This window comes from Phalangium opilio, unplaced genomic scaffold (assembly GCF_054372755.1).
Source record: "Phalangium opilio isolate 3A_F unplaced genomic scaffold, DU_Popi_V2 ptg000048l_1, whole genome shotgun sequence".
Classification (NCBI taxonomy): domain Eukaryota; kingdom Metazoa; phylum Arthropoda; class Arachnida; order Opiliones; family Phalangiidae; genus Phalangium; species Phalangium opilio.
In genome coordinates, this window is record NW_028324170.1 from 1,439,038 (window position 1) to 1,459,471 (window position 20,434).

Sequence of the window (20,434 nt, forward strand, 5' to 3'; positions counted from 1 at the left end):
AGGGATGACCCCTTAATTAAATTAGAAATCATTGTCTTATAGTTCCTCGTGCTTAAATTTAAGGGATCATCCGTAAAACACAAGTTGTTAAAGGTGGTCCTTAGTCCAAAATATCATAGAAGTTACATTTTCGACTCATAATCGCCTGCAGAACCCAGATGTACTCTGCTTCGGTCGTACCATAATTTTCTTTTAAACACCCTGTATTTGTAAGTTTATTACCTTAATTTCAAATTACAATTACAGCGATTTTTTCGTGATTACTTTGATTACAAGTTAATTACGCGTGTCAGTAATCCTTTGCGTGAAATCCTAACTCCCAAAATCCGTTAGAACTCTTTTGAAGTAGTAATTAATTTTGAGGTCAATCTGAGTGGTAATTAAATGAACGCTGTTATTTCTTAACCCTTTTTTTATTTTCGTTTTTAGTTTTATTCCCTGAGTGATATTATTATTATAGCCCAATCTGTTCTCCGGGTAATTTATTAAAGGACCCCCTGTCCAAATTACCGTTATTAAAAGCGCTCGAAAAGGGTCACAGAGGTCAAGCGAAAACCACCATCAAAGAAATAATAATGGAGTGTCATTAGAAAATTGTACGCGCGGCGATTCTAATTTGACATCTAAACCGAGATGTCCCTTACTTGCTTACTTAAGGGTTGTAATTAAGTAGTAAACCGAAAGGTCATAGGTCATTATATTTTATTATTCTTTACCATACTAGTATTTTAAATGAAAGAAGAAAAAATTCAAAATAAAACCCACACGTTTTGCACGTGCCTTTTTTTATTCATAAAACGAATTTTTCCATTTTCCATTTCGAGAATCATGGAGTTTTTCATTTCAATTTGCGCGTGCTAGATTCGCTATGCCTTTGACGACGTTTATGATAATTCAAATATTTATATCGCACGAGCTTGGAATAAATTTGCGTCGAAATAGTCTAACGTTAAAGAAATGGTGGGGGGAAAAAAATGTTTTTGTCAGACCAAGGCCTAGTACGATCCGCAAATGGTTATTCTTTGAGACGATAACGTTCCCGCGTTATTTTTCTCCGTATTGAGCTAAGGTTCAAAGCATCTCGGGAAGGCAAAATAAAAAAAAAACATGCCTTTCTCCGTAATGGAACCTCAAGATTTTGCCAGAATTTCAACTCGAGCATGTTTTGGCATATTTAAATAAACACTTTCATTCACAATTTTTCGTTATTTAAAAATTTGAAAGGTTTGCTTATACAGGGTTTGTACGGAATATGGATAAGTCGGGGATATGGAAAATGGGTAAAAAAAGGTCAGGGGTAAGTCAATTTATAATTTGTTTTTGCTAAACAATCATAGATAAGTCAGCAATTTAATTTTTTCTTTCAAAGTCAGGGATTTAAATTAGGTTTCAAAAGCTCAACGATTTCTTTTCATCTATGAAACCCTGTGCTATATCATGTGAAAGCGAATAATATTATTCCATTATACCATAAGATTTACTATTATTTGCAGTCTTGAAAGCACCAAGAAAACAATAGCTAATCAACCTGTTTTCTATTCAAACTTTAGGTACTTCTAACCGAGAAGAAACCCGAACCTGAAATTAATCAATTCGTGAGGAAACAATTAAAGCAGGTAATTACCTTCAATCGGATGACTTGATGTGAAAACCAAGATGACTACAGTCCATAAGAGTCCCACGGCAGTCACTGACAAGTCTGAGGACCAAGTACTTCCGCTCATCGTAAAAAAACGGCCCGCAGTCTTTTTAACAATTGACAATTTAAGTACTTGGATTCCGCGAGGTGTTTATACAATAACCACTCGAATTTAACTGACGAAGGTCATCCGAGACATTCTTCTACAGACCACGGACGATACTCTCACTACTTAAAGTCTGCAATGTAATTACTTTTAACTTATAATCTTCATCAACGCCAGGTGTAATTGGTTCGCACGCTGACACTTTTAATACGCGATTTGATTTATTGTCGAGTTCAAAGAAAACTGTCCAAATGGTCAGTTGTATCGTGGTCAGACTCGGATTAAGATTATGGTAAACACTCGTTTAATTCTGGATAACAAATTACCTGCCCCTGTTTGTTGTGGATACTAGAGGACACTTAAGTTTACGCACTATTTATATACGGCTATATGGTCAGTTGTATCGTAGCGACTGGTCAAATTCGGGTTAGGAACTCAAGTATCGTGAACGAGTGTTCAATTGTGGTGGCGCTTTAAGGCGGGCGGCAAGTGAGACTGTGTCCGCTCTCTTGAAGAACCCGGAACGGACTGAGACTCTGACTCGGGATTCTGGAGAAGAGAGAGAGTTGAAATATGGATGGATCAAGGTTTCTATAGCATCTCTCTCGCGCTATTCCTCTTGAGCTTCTTCTCCTTCCATCACATCAGTTTTAGAAGCGGGGATCGTGGCGCTACTATATAGCCTAGCAGCGTCTACTTTTTCTGTTGCCGAGGGGAGCGATACTATCGCGTTTTATTATCTTTAGATATGGCTTGAAAAATCAGGTGGCGCATCGTGGATTGAATTGAGGATTTGGGACAGTTAGGAAATTTGAAAATGCGTCTAAATGGTCAACCATTTTTAAGATATTTAACATTGAAGTCAGGCAATTTGATTTTACTGAGGAAAATTCTCTTGGGGTTGTTCAAATTGGAGTCAACGTTGAACAGTGAGTATTGCACTCAGCAAATATGTTTTAAAACATATTTTCTGGACAAATTAAGAGTTGGTAATTATTGTTTATAACAAATAATATTCTTAAGAAATATTCCTCTTAACATTGACAATAACTAGCTTTTGTTTGGCCTAAAAAATAATAGACCTTTTCGACTTAAAGGGGGGGGGGTAATCAACCTTCAGTATTGGGACGTACAAAGGGGGGGGGGTTGATACATTTCCACCCATGCGCACTCTCATGATACAGAAAGACTACAGCGCAGGCGCCAAAAATCGAGATGGAAGGCGAAGTTTTACCCCCCGTGCCTTTCCCACTTAAGTAGTTTCATCGAAATACTGTCTATTAGGTAAAAATCAAAGTGAAGAAATGCTGAATTTAAAACCTAGATTTTGATAATTATAATTTTTAAAATTGTAACAAACCATGGGTTTATTTTATTTTTTTTTTTTGCACCTAAAAAGAAAGAAAACAGAAAAAAAACCTGGAATCAACTTAAAGAAGTTAAAAGTCTCATGCACTTTTCCAATTCTTTTCTTTCACTAAGCTAAATATGGTGTAACAGCAGTTGCCCCCGTTCAAGCCTTAATAATATCAATAGTGGTAATATTATCGGTGCCGTGTCTCTTATTGAACAACTCTCCCCACACACACATACAACCGAGGTTCAGCATCCGGGGGGGGGGGAGAACCGAATAAGGTTTCCGATATAGAGAAAACAATCTTTTTGGGATTTTTTCCATGTAGGTCTCTAGAATGTACGTCCGATATTAGGGTGGGATGGGGGGTGAAAAAAGTCGGGGCGTGGGAGGGGGCATAGCCCTCACGATGATCCAAAGCAAGAATATAGCGTAACTCGAAAACCTCTTTATCAATATATGAAAGAGGTAAGAGGAGGTAGATCCCCGTGTTTTTATATCGGAAAGAAGTTACCTAGAGATCTTTCTACCTCGTTGGTAATTCCAAGGTTCTGGATTTAGGCCTAGTTCTCGATGTCTTCTGTATCGGCCCATGCAGTTAAATGAAATTATATAACCGTTTTCTTTAGGTTTGATTACAGTTCTAACGCCAATTATTTAGTATTATCAAAGGAAGAAATATAAATTAAATCCCCTAACGTTAGGGCAACGTTCATAAATCGATGAACATGCCCAGCGTTGCTCAATTTCATCTAAAGATTAAGATTATGTCACCCTGAATTTACAAACAGGGTGTTTCTTATAAGTCTGCCATAAATGAAAGGGGATGATCTTTGGGTGCACGATTTTGAGTCGAAAATGTAACTTCTATCTCCATTTTGTTTACCCTAGTTGCCACTGTTTTCGAGTTAAGATTGGATGGAGTATTTTACGGATGACCCCTTAAATTTAATTAAGAAACACTGATTTCTAATTTAATTAAGGGGCCATCCCAAAAACACTCAAATCATAACTCGAAAACAGTGTCCTTTTGGTGAAACAAAATGGAGATAGAAGTTACAAATTCGACTCAAAATCGTGCACCCAAAGAACATCCCCCTTAATTTATGGATGCAGACTTATCAGAAACACCCTGTATATATTCCACGCATTTCCATTGCCCTTTTTCTCACGGTAGTCTTAAGAATTCCTCCTTACATACAGGCTGTACAAGATCAAAAAAACCCGCATGTGCATTTTTTGGATCCAAAAATAGTTCTCGTGATTTTTCTTTATACGTTAAATGAATTTTATGACCCGAGGCACTCTGTGTATATACCTATCTAGATCACGTGCCCTGTAACGTTGTCCAATCTTTATTCCGGCCGCGGCTCCCCCCTTTCAACATTATGTTACCGTCCCCCCCCTCCCGTTAGCCCATATGAAGGCCCATCGTTTTGATTTTGGCGTCTCTCTAATGGTTTTATCCAGCCTATTTTCGCCCCTTCTCCCATCTATCGCCATTTTTCTAGTCCAGCCTTTTCTAACGCCATTGGGATAATGACCATGAGCAAGCTGTGGGTCATCGTTTTTACTTTAGCCACTGGACAGTCTCTCTCTTGCTCCCCCCTCCCACCTTCTTAAAGGAACAGTCCGAAGAGAAAATATATCAACACTGACTTTAAAATGATAGAGTTACGACGGAATATATTTGTAAGTAACTTAGTTAGGAAAATGTTTAAGTTGTCTACGTCACTATCACGTCACGCGCTACCGTTTTCCATAGGAGTTTTAGAATATATACGTCATGGTGACGTATAAATTTCCGTTTTTTTTCCTTATGTTTGTACAAAAGTCTTTGTAACTTCGTTATTTCTTAATCGATTTTGACGCGATTAGACACATTTTAAAGCTCTAATTAAGCTTAATGTCAGTATCACGTCACGCGCTACCTTTTTCCATACGAGTTTTAGATTATATACGTCATAGTGACGTATAAAGTTATGTTTTCGCTGATGTTAATTTGTACAAAAGTCCTTGTAACTTCGTTAATTATGGTCCAATTTTAACGCGATTAGACTTATTTTAAAGCTCTAAGTAAGCTTTACCATCTGGCCATCCATCTTTGGGGAGTGAAGTGAAGTGACATAATTTAAGAACTTGACCTTTAAGGGGCATTCTGGGCGCCAAAACGGACGATAGGGGATAATTTCTTTATTGGCGCTTGTATTACGTTGTTTTTCTTTCTCCCAAGGCTGTTTTTTCTCGTTATAAGGCGTATGATGACGCGTACAGAAGACCCCTTATATACTTTTATGACTGAATAGCTCCTAGTTATCCCTTTTCTTGGGGGCCCCATTCTAAGTGGTGCCCCCGAGTTTGGGAATCGTCGTCGTCTAACTTTAAGCTAAAACTTTTGTTTTTATCGTCGGCTGCTTTTTGTGGAATACATACGTAGTGCTTTTTGCTTAAGGAATGGATAAAGATCTTAAGCCTTGCCAGCGTTTTTTCCTTAAAGAATAGATAAATAAACGCCATACCTTAAGACGTTAAGTCTTTGCCAGTTTAAAGTTTGCTAACGGAATTTAAAGCGTATATTTAAGATAATATTTTTACCAGGGGTTAAACGTTTTAAAGGGAATATAAAACCATAAGTAACATAAAAACAATAAGTATGGTATGCAATTCTCATGACAGGTATTTTACCTTAAAAAGGGACAAAGACAACTCTAAATCCATATGAAATTTATTGCTTCTTCGTGTTTATACCTATTATCTTTACAACCCATCATCTAGGTGTTTTCTTTATTGATAACCATAAGTTTATAAGATATGTTCCATAAGTATGACACTACCTATACTCCGTAATGCTAGTCTTACTGAGAGCTAGTTCGAGAACGACAAGCGAGAATTGACCTGACCCGGTTAGTTTTGCAGTCCATTTTTCTATTTAGTCTGTACTTACTAAGCCTTTGACAGTGCCTCACCACCAGGCGTCGCTTTACCTCGAATCTGTGACTACCTCCCTCACTTCATGACAAGCTCCAGTTTGTAACCAGTAACAAACTTATTACGGAACATATCTTATGAACTTATGCTATTGCATACGAAAGTAAATTTTACCCTGAAATTAACACACCTTAATGATCAACATTTTGAGTACACTTATTTTCATTATATTACTTTTAATAAAACCTAATAAATGTTAATAATTTAAACTATAACCTATCGCGATGGGGGGTGAGCCTCTCGAACCTCTTAGAATACTGCAATCAAGAATCTTCAACGTCTTTTAAAATGAAAAAGTACCCTTAGGTGGTAGCTTGTAATTCCGAACACTTTTTTAAAATCGATTGAAACATGACACACGTATAATGTTATGAGAAATATTTGATATTGTACCAAATAGCTTGAACATTTGCGCTACTTTTGAGCCTATTTTGAGCCAAAATTACCGGTAACTTGTGGAGAAATATCTATTTCCCCATTTCTAGTAGTGGCGTCCAATTCCGAACTGATGTCTTGTAATTCCGACGTAGGGGGTTTCAATTCCGACCCCCCGCTTCCAATTTCTGACCCCCCGCTTCTAATTGCCGACCCCCCGCTTCTAATTTCCGAACCCCCGCTTCTAATTTCCGACCCCCCGCTTCTAATTTCCGAACCCCCGCTTCTAATTACCGAACCTGCTTACAGGGTTGGCAAAAATCCGGATAATTTGAATAAAATCCAGACCAGTGGTTTTTATTGGATTAAACCGGATTTTTTAAAAACACGAGTTATTTTAGGGTTTTTTGAAGGCAAAGTACTTCTGTGTAGCTCTTATTTTAGTTTTGGGGCACTTCCCGACCCCTAGCCCCGATTCCAATGTAAAATAGTCTGCTAGTTTAACTGATAAAATGTTTCATGAAATCAATTTATTTCCTGAGTGCACGAACCTAACACTAGCGCGGCTCCAGTGGATCCCTTACAAGGGGACTTTCCTTCTAAACTCCGGGTTTGGCTTGGCAAAGGCTAGTGGGCGGGATTTATACATGCACGTACAAATTCCGCCCACAAATGCCTCTAGCTTTCCCAAGCCAAAACTGGAGTTCGTAAGGAAAGTCAAGTTGTCCACTGGAACCAACGCTATGCTTTAAGTTCGAGTAATACTGGAAAAATATTGTAAGCTGTAACTGGACAGTAACCGGTAACATAACTATTAGTTTTATCATTTATAATAAATAATCTTTAGTTGTCGCGTCATATATTTTTCCCTTGTTTCTGGTTGTATTTTAATTATTTTTATGGCACAAAATAGATTTTTCCCCATTCATAATTAAGCCGGATATTTTACGTGGTTTTTTAACACCACCACCTGTAATGTGGTATAACTATGGTGAAATAAACTTCAGCGCCTATCTCATTTGTATGCTAAATTGGGATTATCTAAAACTGAAATATTTTTTTCATTAGGTGAATCGGGATAAAATTCCCTAACCAAGGCTTAAGTTTTGGGACGTTAATTCTATAATAAATTTCGCTTTCAAGTTTTAAATCTCTCGTAGGTTAATAGGATAAAAAAGATTATTAATAAATGCAACAGCGATTTACATTACCTTGATCGTCATATTCCATATTCAAGTAGGTATAAACCTTTAGCGACCCGTTTATGCAAAAGTTTGAAACGCGCGAACGCAAATTTTCAAACTTGGCGCGAGATTGAACCGTTATTTTTTTTTATCGCGGAATAGTGTACGAGTACGAGTGACGGCGCCGCGGCGGGGAGGGAAGGAAACAGGGACTTTACGCTAGCCGGGTTAAACTAAAGTTGTCTGCTTGAAAAGCCCGGGAAAACGTATCGCCGTATTATCGAGGATAACTAATCTGTTAAACCATGTCGTTTAATAGCGTTAAATTTAATTTTACTGTCGATAATTTATGATTAATGGAGTGTTGTTTCGAGTGGTCGGAATTAGCTGCTCGCAAAGGTTTTTATAAATATTCTTTTATTAATTTAATTTTGAGCCAAAATTTCGTTACGAATGCTTATTTTGTGGGGGAAAACTTGACGTTTTGGCTGAAATTGAGTTTATTTGCCTCTGATTTATCTGAAGAAAATGAAACCTTATTTTCGGAGGCATCAGGGTCGGCATTCCCTTTAATTGACATTAAATTAAATTCGCAAATTAGGTACATTTTTATTTCGTGTCACATCGTTCCCTGACTTTTAGATATGGATTTGAAATGATGTTTTTCGGATAGACAATGAATCAAGGCATAATTTAAGCCTATTTTTCACGGTCTAAAGCCTCGCAAGTAAAAGAAAAATCAATTTAAAAAAACTGTTCGGAATTAGAAGCGTTCGGAATTACAAGCCACCACCCTATAGCTAAAAAATAAAAAAATTCAATTCAAGGGGAATGGTTGTATTTTTTTATGGTTGTTGGCCCACCCTCTTCCAAAATGGGGAGTTCCCCCTCGGTTCGTAATACGTTGTAATAAATCTTAAGGGGCTCCTTCGTACACCTCAATGTTGAAGCTGCGGGAACGGGGGGGGGAAGGGGTGTAAGGAAGGCTGTATCGTTCTTAACAAACTACAGAAACTTGAAGGGGGGGGTCTAGGGGATAAGGCGGTTTGAGGCCCAAGTATTTAAAGGGCCCTAGCATATAGAATAAGCAAATAACTCCAAAGGGAACCAAAAAAGTACATATAAGCTCTTGGTCTTCTTTCGTTTTCTAAAGGCATTGATGGATCATCCCAATTGATCATATTTCCCTGCACCACCATCCCCCTCCCCGCCTATTTTTCTTTTTAGGAAGAAACATCTCTTATTTGTAACAAGTCGTCCCCTTATTCCATACTAAGGTTCAAAGGTTATATGTGTTTCGTATGAAAATTATTTATTGCTTATACCAGGGAGGAACTAAAAAGGAGTATGTCCCCATCTTTTTAGGAAAAAACATCTCTTATTTGTAACAAGTCGTCCCCTTATTCCATACTAAGGTTCAAAAGTTATATGTGTTTCGTATGAAAATTATTTATTGCTTATACCCGGCGAGGAATTAAAAAGGAGTACTATGAACTAGTATTCCACACTGTAAGGCGCATTGGGGGGGGGGGTCACGTGGGGTACTGTTTCTATGATGAGCTACTATTTTGCGCCCTCTATCCAACACAAAATGTACTAGGTCTAGTTTCAAAAAAATCTCCTACAGAAGATTTTCACTAGAGGGCAGTGCTTGTCACGTGATAAGAGATAACCAAGTTTCCGCCCTTTCTCTCGTTGTGGGAGTTTAGATTTACGGTTGTGTTTAATTCCTCTCCTTTCTTACACTTCCCTGATTGTACTTTTGCAATTTAACAGACAGATATTTATCTCCATTCAGTTAGACCTCTTTATACTAGTTTTAATCTAAATCCCTTCCCTCTTCCTTCCTCTTTCATATTAGATTGCCATTATAAATGTAAATAAGAATACGCGTGCAGGAAGAGATAAAATGAATTTCCTTCTAAAAATAATGCGTTTTTTTGTTCTTTTTCGTCTCCTTTTTTTAGAGTTATGTCTAAGATATTCTTATAATTTATCATTATATAAAACTAGAACGTCGCTAGCTTGATAAAAATCTCAAATTTCCTTCACGAGAAACTCCGTAGGATTATGTTACATTTTTTTTCTAAATTTATCCTTTAAAAATCATTCGATTCTTTTACTTAGGCCTTGGCTGTTTTTGGACGGTTAGGCTTAGCGAAAATAAAAAAAGAAAACTTAATCTCTTAAAGATAACGGGTTTCCATGTTCCTACAATGTCTGTCGTCACCCCTTTTTCCATTTACAGTTTGCTCTACTTATAATACTAATCGCCTAAGTCACTAGTCGTTGTTTTAGGTGATAGTCGGCGCTAGACTAGGGTTTATACGTAGAGCAAACTACGGTTGAATCGTTGTGCGCGCGCGCGCTCGCTCGAGCTGTGGGTAAATATCATCAGGATTTTCGATAACAATCGAGTGACATTTCGCGCAAGGTAATAATATTAGCTTTGTCAAAGGCTAGTATGTGATGACTGAAGGTTAGAGTTAAAAAGGTCCATAGAAACTTCTTTATAGAACTATACTGGGTAAGAGAAAAAAAAATCCTTTGAAATTGAGTTAGTCATCCAAGTGTTTTTTTTTCCTCCGTGAAATAATCGCTAAGACTTGACGAAACAACGGTAACTTTTGTCTTTAAAAATGAATAGATATCCTAGTAATGGTCCTTGAAAGTCCGGTGATGTTAAGAGAGGACCCGCATTAGGAAACGCGACTTTTCACTTACGATATATCGCGATTCCATCGTGTTTTTCGTGTTTAGGCGACGTATTTTGTCTTTATCTAAGAGAATGTCAAATTTAATCGGTCAGGGCCTATCCCCCCAACACCTTCCTACGTCACTGGCGTCAACTTGCTAACAAAAACAAATAAAAAATCTTCTTCAACCTACTCGAGTGTATTGCAGAGTGAAACACTTTTACAGGCGCTCATAGGATTAACATTGGTTTATTTCACCCTGAAAGTTGGCTTTCTCGCATTATTTATAGAGTTTACGAGTTATTTTATGGAATCGCATTTCATAGGAATTTCAGCTGTTTTTAACTGAGAATTTGGCGCTCGGGATGTTCGAATACGTTTTCTAGAGATTCCTTACCATCTCGAGAATCAATCCAACTTTGCATTAAGACACCCGCTATTTATTCGGGTTACGTCAGTTTTGTCTTGGTTGAATACTCCGGATGGTTACTCGTAATGAGATCCGCAGCGTCCACGCGGAATAATCGACTGGAGAATCTCTTAACGAAGAAAATTTCCTAAACCTTTTCCTAATTTGAAACGCCGTTCAATTACCAAAAGGTTAATGTATATATCTTAGGGGAAAATGTGAAATAAAGGTTAGGAGGAGATGGAAAAACCACCCACGGACAGTCTAGTGTTTAATAATTGAAGGCATGTGACACGTGAAACTTCAAACCAACTTTTCCCGCCTTATTTTTTCTTTTACGCTTAGGCGCGAAGTTTGTTTCTACCGTCTACAAGGCGCGAGTCCTTTTTGTTTGCTTTGGGCTTAAGTTAGTTGCCGCTTCCCCGTACGGTTATTCTTCAGGTGTCGAAAGTCCCTCAAACATTGCAAACCCACCCCTCCCCTCCAGCACGCAACCCCTCGATTCGATTCACACTCTACGTGCGAAAGGTATCCTATGTTTGTAGTTGTCCCTAGAAGTACTCCAAAGGGGATGCTCATTTCGCGTAACGTGATTGTACAAGCGGTGCTAAAAGTGTATGGCAAATCTGAGAGTGGCTAACCCCTCGAACCAACTCCAAAGGATGGTTGGCCAGTCTGGTAATTGCGTTTGCTATTCACTTCAATTGCAATTAACATCAGTCTCAAATTTCCTCTGCGAGAAAAACAACGTCAACATCTTGTTCCCTTCCCCCCCCCCCAATTTTCGTTGTACTACTCGTTGAAATATCTTAAAATTAATATAAAAATAAGTGTATTAAAAGGTATATGCGCCGTTTAAGAATCAACAGTAAAATTGATCTCAATTTGGTTTGTTTTGTTAATCTCAAAACTTAACGGCAATTTTTCAAGGTTACAATTGCGCCAACTTATTTCGTAAAACCGTAGCTCCAAGTCTTCATTTTCGTATTTCCCGCCGATAATTGGTGATTCGCTGTTTTTATGGCGAGATCAGATTTTACATCATTAGTTGAATTATTAGTGGTGAGGCTGAAACTGGAGTTAGTGTAACTGGTTTATCTATGGAGTCTGCTAACGGCACTGACCGAACCGAGACTTGATTACTACTCCTATAGTATAAGTACTCCTATGTGCAGGTTATAATACTCCATGTCCTACGCCGCGCGTTTTTTATACAAGACGAAATGAAAGTAGGCCATTAAAGTTTTATTTAAATTTCTCATTGAAAATACTGTTTCGTAACTATTTTAATGATTTCACGTGAATAACGAATCTGGTTTTTGTGGCAAGTAGAATAAACGTTTTAATCTTTGAACGATAATTACGAATTTCAAGTTTTTCACTAAGCCTTGGTCACGTTATGGTAAATAAAAACGCAGAAGTTCTTTACATAAATAAGTAAATAACCGTCGTGAAAATGATATTAAAATGGTAAAACATTGGGAAAAAATGGGTAGAAATTCTAGGAAACCAATTTTGCAACTCGATGATAATAGAACCAACACTTTACAACGTAAGTATATCATTTAAAGATTGTTTCTTGGGTAATTTTTGTTAGAATCACCTCCTACCCTCTATGATGCAGCCTCTAGTTCTGGAAGTTCCGCTAATAATCTGAGAGGTTTAATTCATTACGAAGATAGTGACGAAGATACGACAACTCCAGGTAGCTTGTAAATAATTTAATTCAGTATTAATTAGGTAGTTAACTATGTTTTTCAAAAGGGGAGGAGGAATCTTGTGTGTCTTCCGCTGGTGAAACATCAACATGTCCGAAAAATGGCACTAAGAAACTTGACCTCGAAGTCGCTGATTTTTTGAAGGTAAACTGAGGAATTTGATGTAAAATGATTATAGTTAATTATTTAATTAAAGGAAATTGACGCCATGACAAGTAATGATGCTCAAGACACCTCGGAAGCCGAAGCAAAAGACTGTGACAAAAATCAAGTTGAAGAAAAGGAAATTGATGAAAGTACAAAAATAGTTAATGATCAAGCCAATAGTACTTCCGGTTTGATAGAGTCTTGTTTCTGGCAACAATGCTATGATGAAACCTCCGGATACACATATTTCTGGAATACAAAAACCAATGAAGTCACTTGGGAAAGCCCCCAGGAATATAAGGAGTACTTGGAAAGGGTTCGACAAAGAGAGACTATTGATAATACTGTCCCCAAAATTGGCGCCACTCATTCGGAAACACTTTATGTGACCAATGGAGAAGCCTCAACATCCTCATCAGGAAGAGTTGTGACCAATGGCGGAGCTTCAACTTCCTCATCAGGAAGAGTTGTGACCAATGGCGGAGCTTCAACTTCCTCATCAGGAAGAGTTGTGACCAATGGCGGAGCTTCAACTTCCTCATCAGGAAGAGTTGTGACCAATGGCGGAGCTTCAACTTCCTCATCAGGAAGAATTGTGACCAATGGCGGAGCTTCAACTTCCTCATCAGGAAGAGTTGTGACCAATGGCGGAGCTTCAACTTCCTCATCAGGAAGAGTCCTGTCCAATGGGGAAGCCTCAACTTCCTCATCAGGAAGAGTCCTGTCGAATGGGGAAGCCTCAACTTCCTCATCAGGAAGAGTTCTGTCCAATGGGGAAGCCTCAACTTCCTCATCAGGAAGAGTACCGACCAATGGGGAAGCCTCGACTTCCTCATCAGGAAGAGTACCGACCAATGTGGAAGCCTCGACTTCCTCATCAGGAAGAGTATTGACCAATGTGGAAGCCTCAGCTTCCTCATCAGGAAGAGTACTGACCAATGGGGAAGCCTCGACTTCCTCATCAGGAAGAGTACTGACCAATGTGGAAGCCTCAGCTTCCTCATCAGGAAGAGTACTGACCAATGTGGAAGCCTCAGCTTCCTCATCAGGAAGAGTACTGACCAATGGGGAAGCCTCGACTTCCTCATCAGGAAAAATTCTAATCAATGGGAGTGGTGTGAAGAATTCAAATAAACCCCTGAAGAAAAGAACTCATAACCGTGAAGAAGGGTAAGTCATTCAACTCAGTTCTTTAGTTTTAATTTAGATTCACTCCCAAATTTACAGGAAAATTGAGCCAATTACTTATTTTGGTCCACCAACATCTGATTCTTCCGATGATGAATCTAATTCCAGAAGAAAAAAACTAAAATTAGCAGAAGAAGAGATTAAAAACAATGTTTCATATGGCCCTTATTTACCTGAAGGTTCCAGTTCCCCAGTTAGTAGTCCCCCCATTAATGTATCCCCTCCAGTCACCACGAACGAGGTGGCTGTGGAGGAGGACACCGCGGAAACTTGTCCATCTTCCAGCTCAAACAAGAATAGCGGCAACCGCGCTATCCGTCCCGAATGCGCCATGGACTTAAGCAGAGTTTTAGTGACGCAATCCGTCGTGGCATCCGAAAATGACGCAAATTCTCCTCAGATTCAAGTAGGAAACGTTAGTGATTCGGAGACGCACGATTCGGAAAGCGCCCTGGAAGTTAGAGGAACTCTAGCTGAAGACTCCTCTAAAGAAGCGTCACAACCCAGTACAAGTTCTGAAGGAATTCGAACGTCATTGGAACAACACCACACTTTGTGTTCGCACCCGAGCGAAGACGAACCCGATTCGACTTGCACGTCAAAATTAGAGAGATGTACCAAAAAAACGGACGAGAATAATTTAACTCAAGGGTTAAGTTTCATATCTCAATATGAAATCACCGATAATGAATCGGAGGGAGAAGTTTCGGAACCTAGTCCTTTAGAAATTGCCTCTAATAAACAAAGTCCAATCGAGGTCGCTGATGAAAGAAATCAAGCGGAACAGTCCTCCAACTCCTCGGAGAATTTGGCCCAACCTACCATTGACAGTGAAGAAAATAGTATGAATAATTTTGTCAGTGACTCGGACTCTCGGGTCGTTCCACACGGATCTCCTAGAGTTGAAGTGACGCCGCCACGTCAAGAACCACGTGGATCTCAAGAAATAGAAGAAATGGATTTGGATGAAATTGAAAAGGAATTAGATCGGGCATTGGAAAGAAACGTAAATGTAAAAGAAAAACATGGCTGCTGGAACATTGAAAATTGAGTTATTTTTCTACTTAGGCTTGCCAGTCTTCGAGCAACGTCGATTCCCCCGCGCCCTCTCAAAGAGAAAATGCTCAACCTGTACCAGGTTTGTCACTCTATGCTTAGAGTGACAAATATTAATTCATTTAAAATCTATTGGTCCTTTTTGTACAGAGAATGAAAACGCGTTGCCAGATTTATCGGAAGGTTCTTTGGAACTTCTCTCCAGCGATATTCTGGGCAAACTAGACTTGTTAACGGCAAACCGAGCTCAAATGCCCTTACTCTCTACATTACTAATTATGGTCGATGTAATAAGAAAATAAAGCTAAGCCTTGGCTGAATGACTAAGCACATTTGAAAAATTAGGTTCGACTGACTGATTGGCGAAAAGGTGCCTTACCGAGTCAGTATTTTCTGGATCGTCTACGCGAAGCTAATGACGTTCTAAGACAATACGAAACGAGCGCCGTTCCACCAGGATGGACTTGTAATTGGGACAGGTATAGAACAACGTTACTTTTTTACCCATTCCTTCGCCCGCCCGCCCATCCCTCGTCCCATCGTTTCTCCAAACTTCTTTCTTATCTTTGAAAGTCCTTGACTAAAACGCGAAAGATTTCCTTCGTGGTCTCAATTTTTTTACCCATTCGTTTTTCCATTAACACATTTTGATAAATAGATTCTCTTGTTATCGTTGTACGGGAGAATACATTGATTTAATAGGAATTAGGTTTTTCATTGTCGCGATTTTTATGTCAATTATTGTAAGCAGTATTTAAATGTTTGGATCAGACCAGGACCAGATTTATCCTTAGGTAAGTTGACTTAATATTCTTTAATCTTACAATTTTAGGCCTATTTTGTTTAGGCTTAACTTAGTCGTGGTTAAATCAAAGGTTTAGTAAAAGATACTTTAAAAGTAGGTTTAAATACATGTAAACCTTCACATTTTTCAATGTGTAAAGATTCAGAATAGGCCCAAGAACGACAGAGGGTTAAGTTTAGCCCTTTGCAAACGGTAATGAGAAAAGTAGGCTTAAGAACGGATAGTGTTTAAATTTTACCCTTTCCAATGTATAAAATAGGCTTAAGAACGAACTAGGGTTAATTATAGCCATTTCCAATGAATAAAATAGGCTTAAAGACGACGTAGGTTTTAGTCCTTTGCAAATTGTAATGGGAAAGTAGGCTTAAGAACGACGAAGGGTTAAGTTTAGCCCTTTGCAAATGGTAATGAGGAAAGTAGGCTTAAGAACGGATAGTTTTTAAATTCTACCCTTTCCAATGTCTAAAATAGCTTAAGAACGAACTAGGGTTAATTATAGCCATTTCCAATGAATAAAATAGGCTTAAAGACGACGTAGGTTTTAGTCCTTTGCAAATTGTAATGGGAAAGTAGGCTTAAGAACGACGAAGGGTTAAGTTTAGCCCTTTGCAAATGGTAATGAGGAAAGTAGGCTTAAGAACGGATAGTTTTTAAATTCTACCCTTTCCAATGTATAAAATAGGCTTAAGAACGAACTAGGGTTAATTATAGCCATTTCCAATGAATAAAATAGGCTTAAAGACGACGTAGCCCTTTGCAAATTGTAATGGGAAAAGTAGGCTTAAGAACGACAAAGGGTTAAGTTTAATGCTTTTCCATGGAAACTTAGATAATTAGGCTTAAATACGTCTAAGGTTCTTCCTCTCAGTGACTTTTCTGGTATTACATCCTGAGTTTTTTATATTTTAGAGCCAAATTTGTGAACAAGTGGAAGAAGAGAAAAAGCCAAAATCATTTGTCTTAAAAATTTGCGTCTGATTTTTGGTTTTCTTTTTTATTTTTCCATTTCAGACTGCTAATCAACTCGTTTAAAAGGAATTGCGGATGACATCAATGACCCCTCTCTATCTCTCTCTAATTTAAATAGAAAACAATATGAATAGAACAATTTGAACAATGGGGTAAAAAAAAGGTGGTTAAAACGAACCAAACGAACTTAAAAAAAAAACAAAAACAAAAAACAAACGAAAAATGCCCTGAGAACCGCGCGAGTAACGTAACATTAACAAAAAGTGGTGGAAAAAATTCAACGTTTTTGAGACGTCGACATTGTGTAATAGATTGTTGATGCTCTTATTTATACATTTCCCGATACATTTTGATCAGTTTAATCATTGGTTACAATTATTTTGGGTTAAAATCTGATTGAAACGTATCTTGAAGAATGAAAAGATAACCGAGTCTTATTTATACGAAATTTTTCAGCCTGTTAAATTAACATTGGTCGATACGTCGTAATTTCAAGCGTACTTTTCCATTTTCTTTTCTCTTTTGTCCCGGACCATTTTTCCAAAAAAAAATTGGGCCAATTAGGGAGGAACGAAGGTATTTTTATACCCATCTCGAAACGGGAAGAAGTCAAACTGATTTTCCAGTCGAAACGGCGGCCGTTAATGAAGCGCCTGGAAACTCCGAGGAGCCAAGGCCTAGAACCATTACTTACAAAAATATCTTGGTCGGGAAACATTCCTCTGCTGGACAACATCCGGTTGTCACCTCTTCAACAGCTGAAGGACTCTTTCGATCTGTTGCCAAGAACAGAGCCAGAGGTAAAACATTCTCGCGGCGTCTGATGATTGACCTTTAACCCCCCTGGTTCAAATTAATCTTTAGGTTCCAGTAAATTGCCGACAGTTCAATCTGGAGAGGCATCCTGTTCATTTCAACAAGTACAACAGACACCTGTCCCGACTAATCAAGTTGAGGAAGAGGAGGCAGTACCTGTCCCGAGTTCGCCCATACCGCCTCGAGTTCAGACTCCACCTCCGGAGGTTTCCTCACCTTCACCCAGACCGCCTTCTTCGACTCCGCCGCCTTTACCCAGTCCCCCTAAAAGCCCGCCACCAGACAGCTACCCTGACAGTACCGAAGTCGAAGATAATGAACCAGCTGTTGTATACGCTCAAGTTGATGATGCCAAGGCTTATGAAGAGAGACTCGGATACCCTTCTTCATCAAGTCACGAAATAATGGTAAGATAATAATTAACTAATAATCGCGACGCGTTCAAATATTAGTGAACTTTTAAGACCAAGGCTTATAATAATGTTTCGAAAACAAGATGAGTAGTATGTTAAGACCAAGGCTTATAATAACGTTTCGAAAACAAGATGAGTAATATGTTAAGACCAAGGCTTATAATAATGTTTCGAAAACAAGATGAGTAATATGTTAAGACCAAGGCTTATAACAACGTTTCGAAAACAAGTCAAGATGAGTAATATGTTAAGACCAAGGCTTATAATAACGTTTCGAAAACTAGATGAGTAATATGTTAAGACCAAGGCTTATAGTAATGTTTCGAAAACAAGATGAGTAATATGTTAAGACCAAGGCTTATAATAATAATGTTTCGAAAACAAGATGAGTAATATGTTAAGACCAAGGCTTATAATAACGTTTCGAAAACAAGATGAGTAATATGTTAAGACCAAGGCTTATAATAATGTTTCGAAAACAAGATGAGTAATATGTTAAGACCAAGGCTTATAATAATGTTTCGAAAACAAGATGAGTAAATATGTTAAGACCAAGGCTTATAATAACGTTTCGAAAACAAGATGAGTAATATGTTAAGACCAAGGCTTATAATAACGTTTCGAAAACAAGATGAGTAATATGTTAAGACCAAGGCTTAACGAAACTAATTTTATCAGGTTCAAGCTCCAACCTGTCCCATCCCTCCCCTCGTACCCGTTGGATTACCAATGGTCCCGACAGTCGCGAATCACAATGTGCTCGAGCAAGAACAAATGGCTTTCTACCAATCCTTGGGAAACTCTTGGATGGCTCAACCAACTTCGATGGCGGGTGACGACATACCGATACCAGTTCAAGTACCACCTTCCGTCGTTCCTCCGCCTCCAGGCGTGATTATAGTCAGATCACCCTTGTCCAATGGGATTGAGATGCCCGCCTATATAGCCCCGCCCCTTCAATGGCCTATCATGCCTCCGGCGCCCGCTGAACCTTTCTATTACATTCCCGAAACGAATGGCGCCTTGAATCTCGAAACAAATGGATTGCCCCAACCCGAATTGGATGAAACAGCCATTGGCATAGCCTTAGCGGAGAATCATAATGATCCTTTGATGGCTTTACCCGCTGGACCATCCAGCGCCGGAACCTCTAACGAAACGCCTAATCCACCCAAAAAAGACAAGAAAAAGGTACTTTATATATTATTCGTTTATTAAAACATGTCCCGGAATTTATTAATAGGCCTAGAAAGTCATGGAACTTGATTTATTGTCGTTTTCAGTCCAAGTTGGCAACTGGTTTGTCTTTAAAGAAGAAAAATATTTCGTCTTTGGTTGAAAAATGGCAAAAAATTAAAAAAGAGCAATTACGCGAAGAGGAAGAAGTGGAAGGAAGGAAGAATTCGGATCAGGATGGTAAGATATCCACAACCATGTAGAACCATCGCCCCCCTAATGACGTCGTTTTTAAAGAGAAAACTAGAAAAAAAAAACCTTTATTTATGTATATCAGAATGAAACACCGTTCATATTGTGTATATATAAAGTATTTAAATATTGTCCATAATCATTTCATTTCTTTCCTGTCAATTTTATCAACGGAAACGCTAGCTAAAGGTAAGACTGACGTTCTTATAATTATATAGGAACAGACACACAACTTATATTAGTATAGGAACAGACACACAACTTATATTAGTATAGGAACAGACACACAACTTATATTAGTATAGGAACAGACACACAGTATGGGATGATTTCAATATATCCCGAAATAATTAATTCAAAGACGCAAGTTGAATATTTCAGAACAAACAAACATACTTGTTAATTCTAATACAGACTTACAAATTCGATTTAATTATTTTTTTGTAACATACAAATGCTAAGTACAATTAATTAGGCCTTTTTCTGGAGTTTTATAAATAGGCCTACACTAAGCGCTAAGCCTAATTCAGTCAGAGAGAGGGATCAGGGAAACTTAGAAAATCCATTACAGATTTCCCGATTAGATTTGACCCATATTCGCGCTCCGTCTGTGATTTCCCCCCCCCCTACCTCATATAGTTTCCCGGCCCCGGGGGGGGGGGCTAAATTTCCGTTACGGAAATTATACTCCTTTTGAGTCCTTGGTAAATTAGTTTGGCCTACGATCTCTACCTCTTAATATTTTAATTTGAAATATTTGATTTGATTCCCGTTGCGCAATCCCAGGCTTAATTTGATTATTTTAAATGAGTGCCTCGCTTCCCCCCCCCTTATCGACGTATTTGAAGAGGATAAGTTTAAAAAGGTTCATTGCGGGTCACATCAAACGAAACGCGACACCGAGGCTTAAAGGGGGCGGGAAATATCGATTTTTTGGTTCCAGAAATCCCGCAAATAACATTGATTTGCAAGCGTGATTCTATCGCTAGAGAAACAGTTTTCTCTGTTTGTAATCCATGGGATTATTTACTTTATTGTTATGAAGGGATTTGAGCGACTAGGCCTAAATCTCATTCCAGTGACAATTCTTAATTGCATTCCCGGGGAATTGGACGTTTAATTGGATGACGGCATATACGAATT

General features: G+C 38.4%; 2 protein-coding genes across 4 annotated transcripts in view; one reads left to right on the forward strand and one right to left on the reverse strand.

The window, feature by feature from the left end:
* LOC149673574 (uncharacterized) overlaps window positions 1-1,734 on the reverse strand; it is a 41,038-nt gene extending 39,304 nt beyond the window's left edge. The window contains exon 1 of the mRNA XM_089839172.1: window positions 1,625-1,734. Within this exon, the coding sequence (XP_089695298.1) occupies window positions 1,625-1,724 (100 nt within the window). The 5' untranslated portion in view covers window positions 1,725-1,734. The remainder of the gene's footprint in view (window positions 1-1,624) is intronic.
* A 551-nt stretch (window positions 1,735-2,285) lies between these two features.
* LOC149673575 (uncharacterized) lies at window positions 2,286-19,430 on the forward strand. 3 transcript variants are annotated; one of them, XM_089839153.1, is made up of 12 exons: window positions 2,286-2,674; window positions 12,349-12,456; window positions 12,516-12,613; window positions 12,666-13,786; window positions 13,844-14,816; window positions 14,873-14,942; window positions 15,011-15,147; window positions 15,206-15,339; window positions 17,199-17,434; window positions 17,499-17,857; window positions 18,542-19,054; window positions 19,147-19,430. In XM_089839153.1, the coding sequence occupies exons 1-12, from the start codon at window positions 2,563-2,565 to the stop codon at window positions 19,300-19,302; spliced, it is 4,017 nt and encodes a 1,338-aa protein (XP_089695279.1). In that variant the 5' UTR covers window positions 2,286-2,562; the 3' UTR covers window positions 19,303-19,430. The 3 variants fall into 3 exon arrangements, with proteins under 3 accessions (XP_089695279.1, XP_089695280.1, XP_089695282.1); XM_089839154.1 differs by having other exon boundaries at window positions 13,844-14,810; XM_089839156.1 differs by lacking the exon at window positions 2,286-2,674 and adding an exon at window positions 4,027-12,303 and having other exon boundaries at window positions 12,376-12,456.
* The last annotated feature ends 1,004 nt before the right edge of the window (window positions 19,431-20,434 follow it).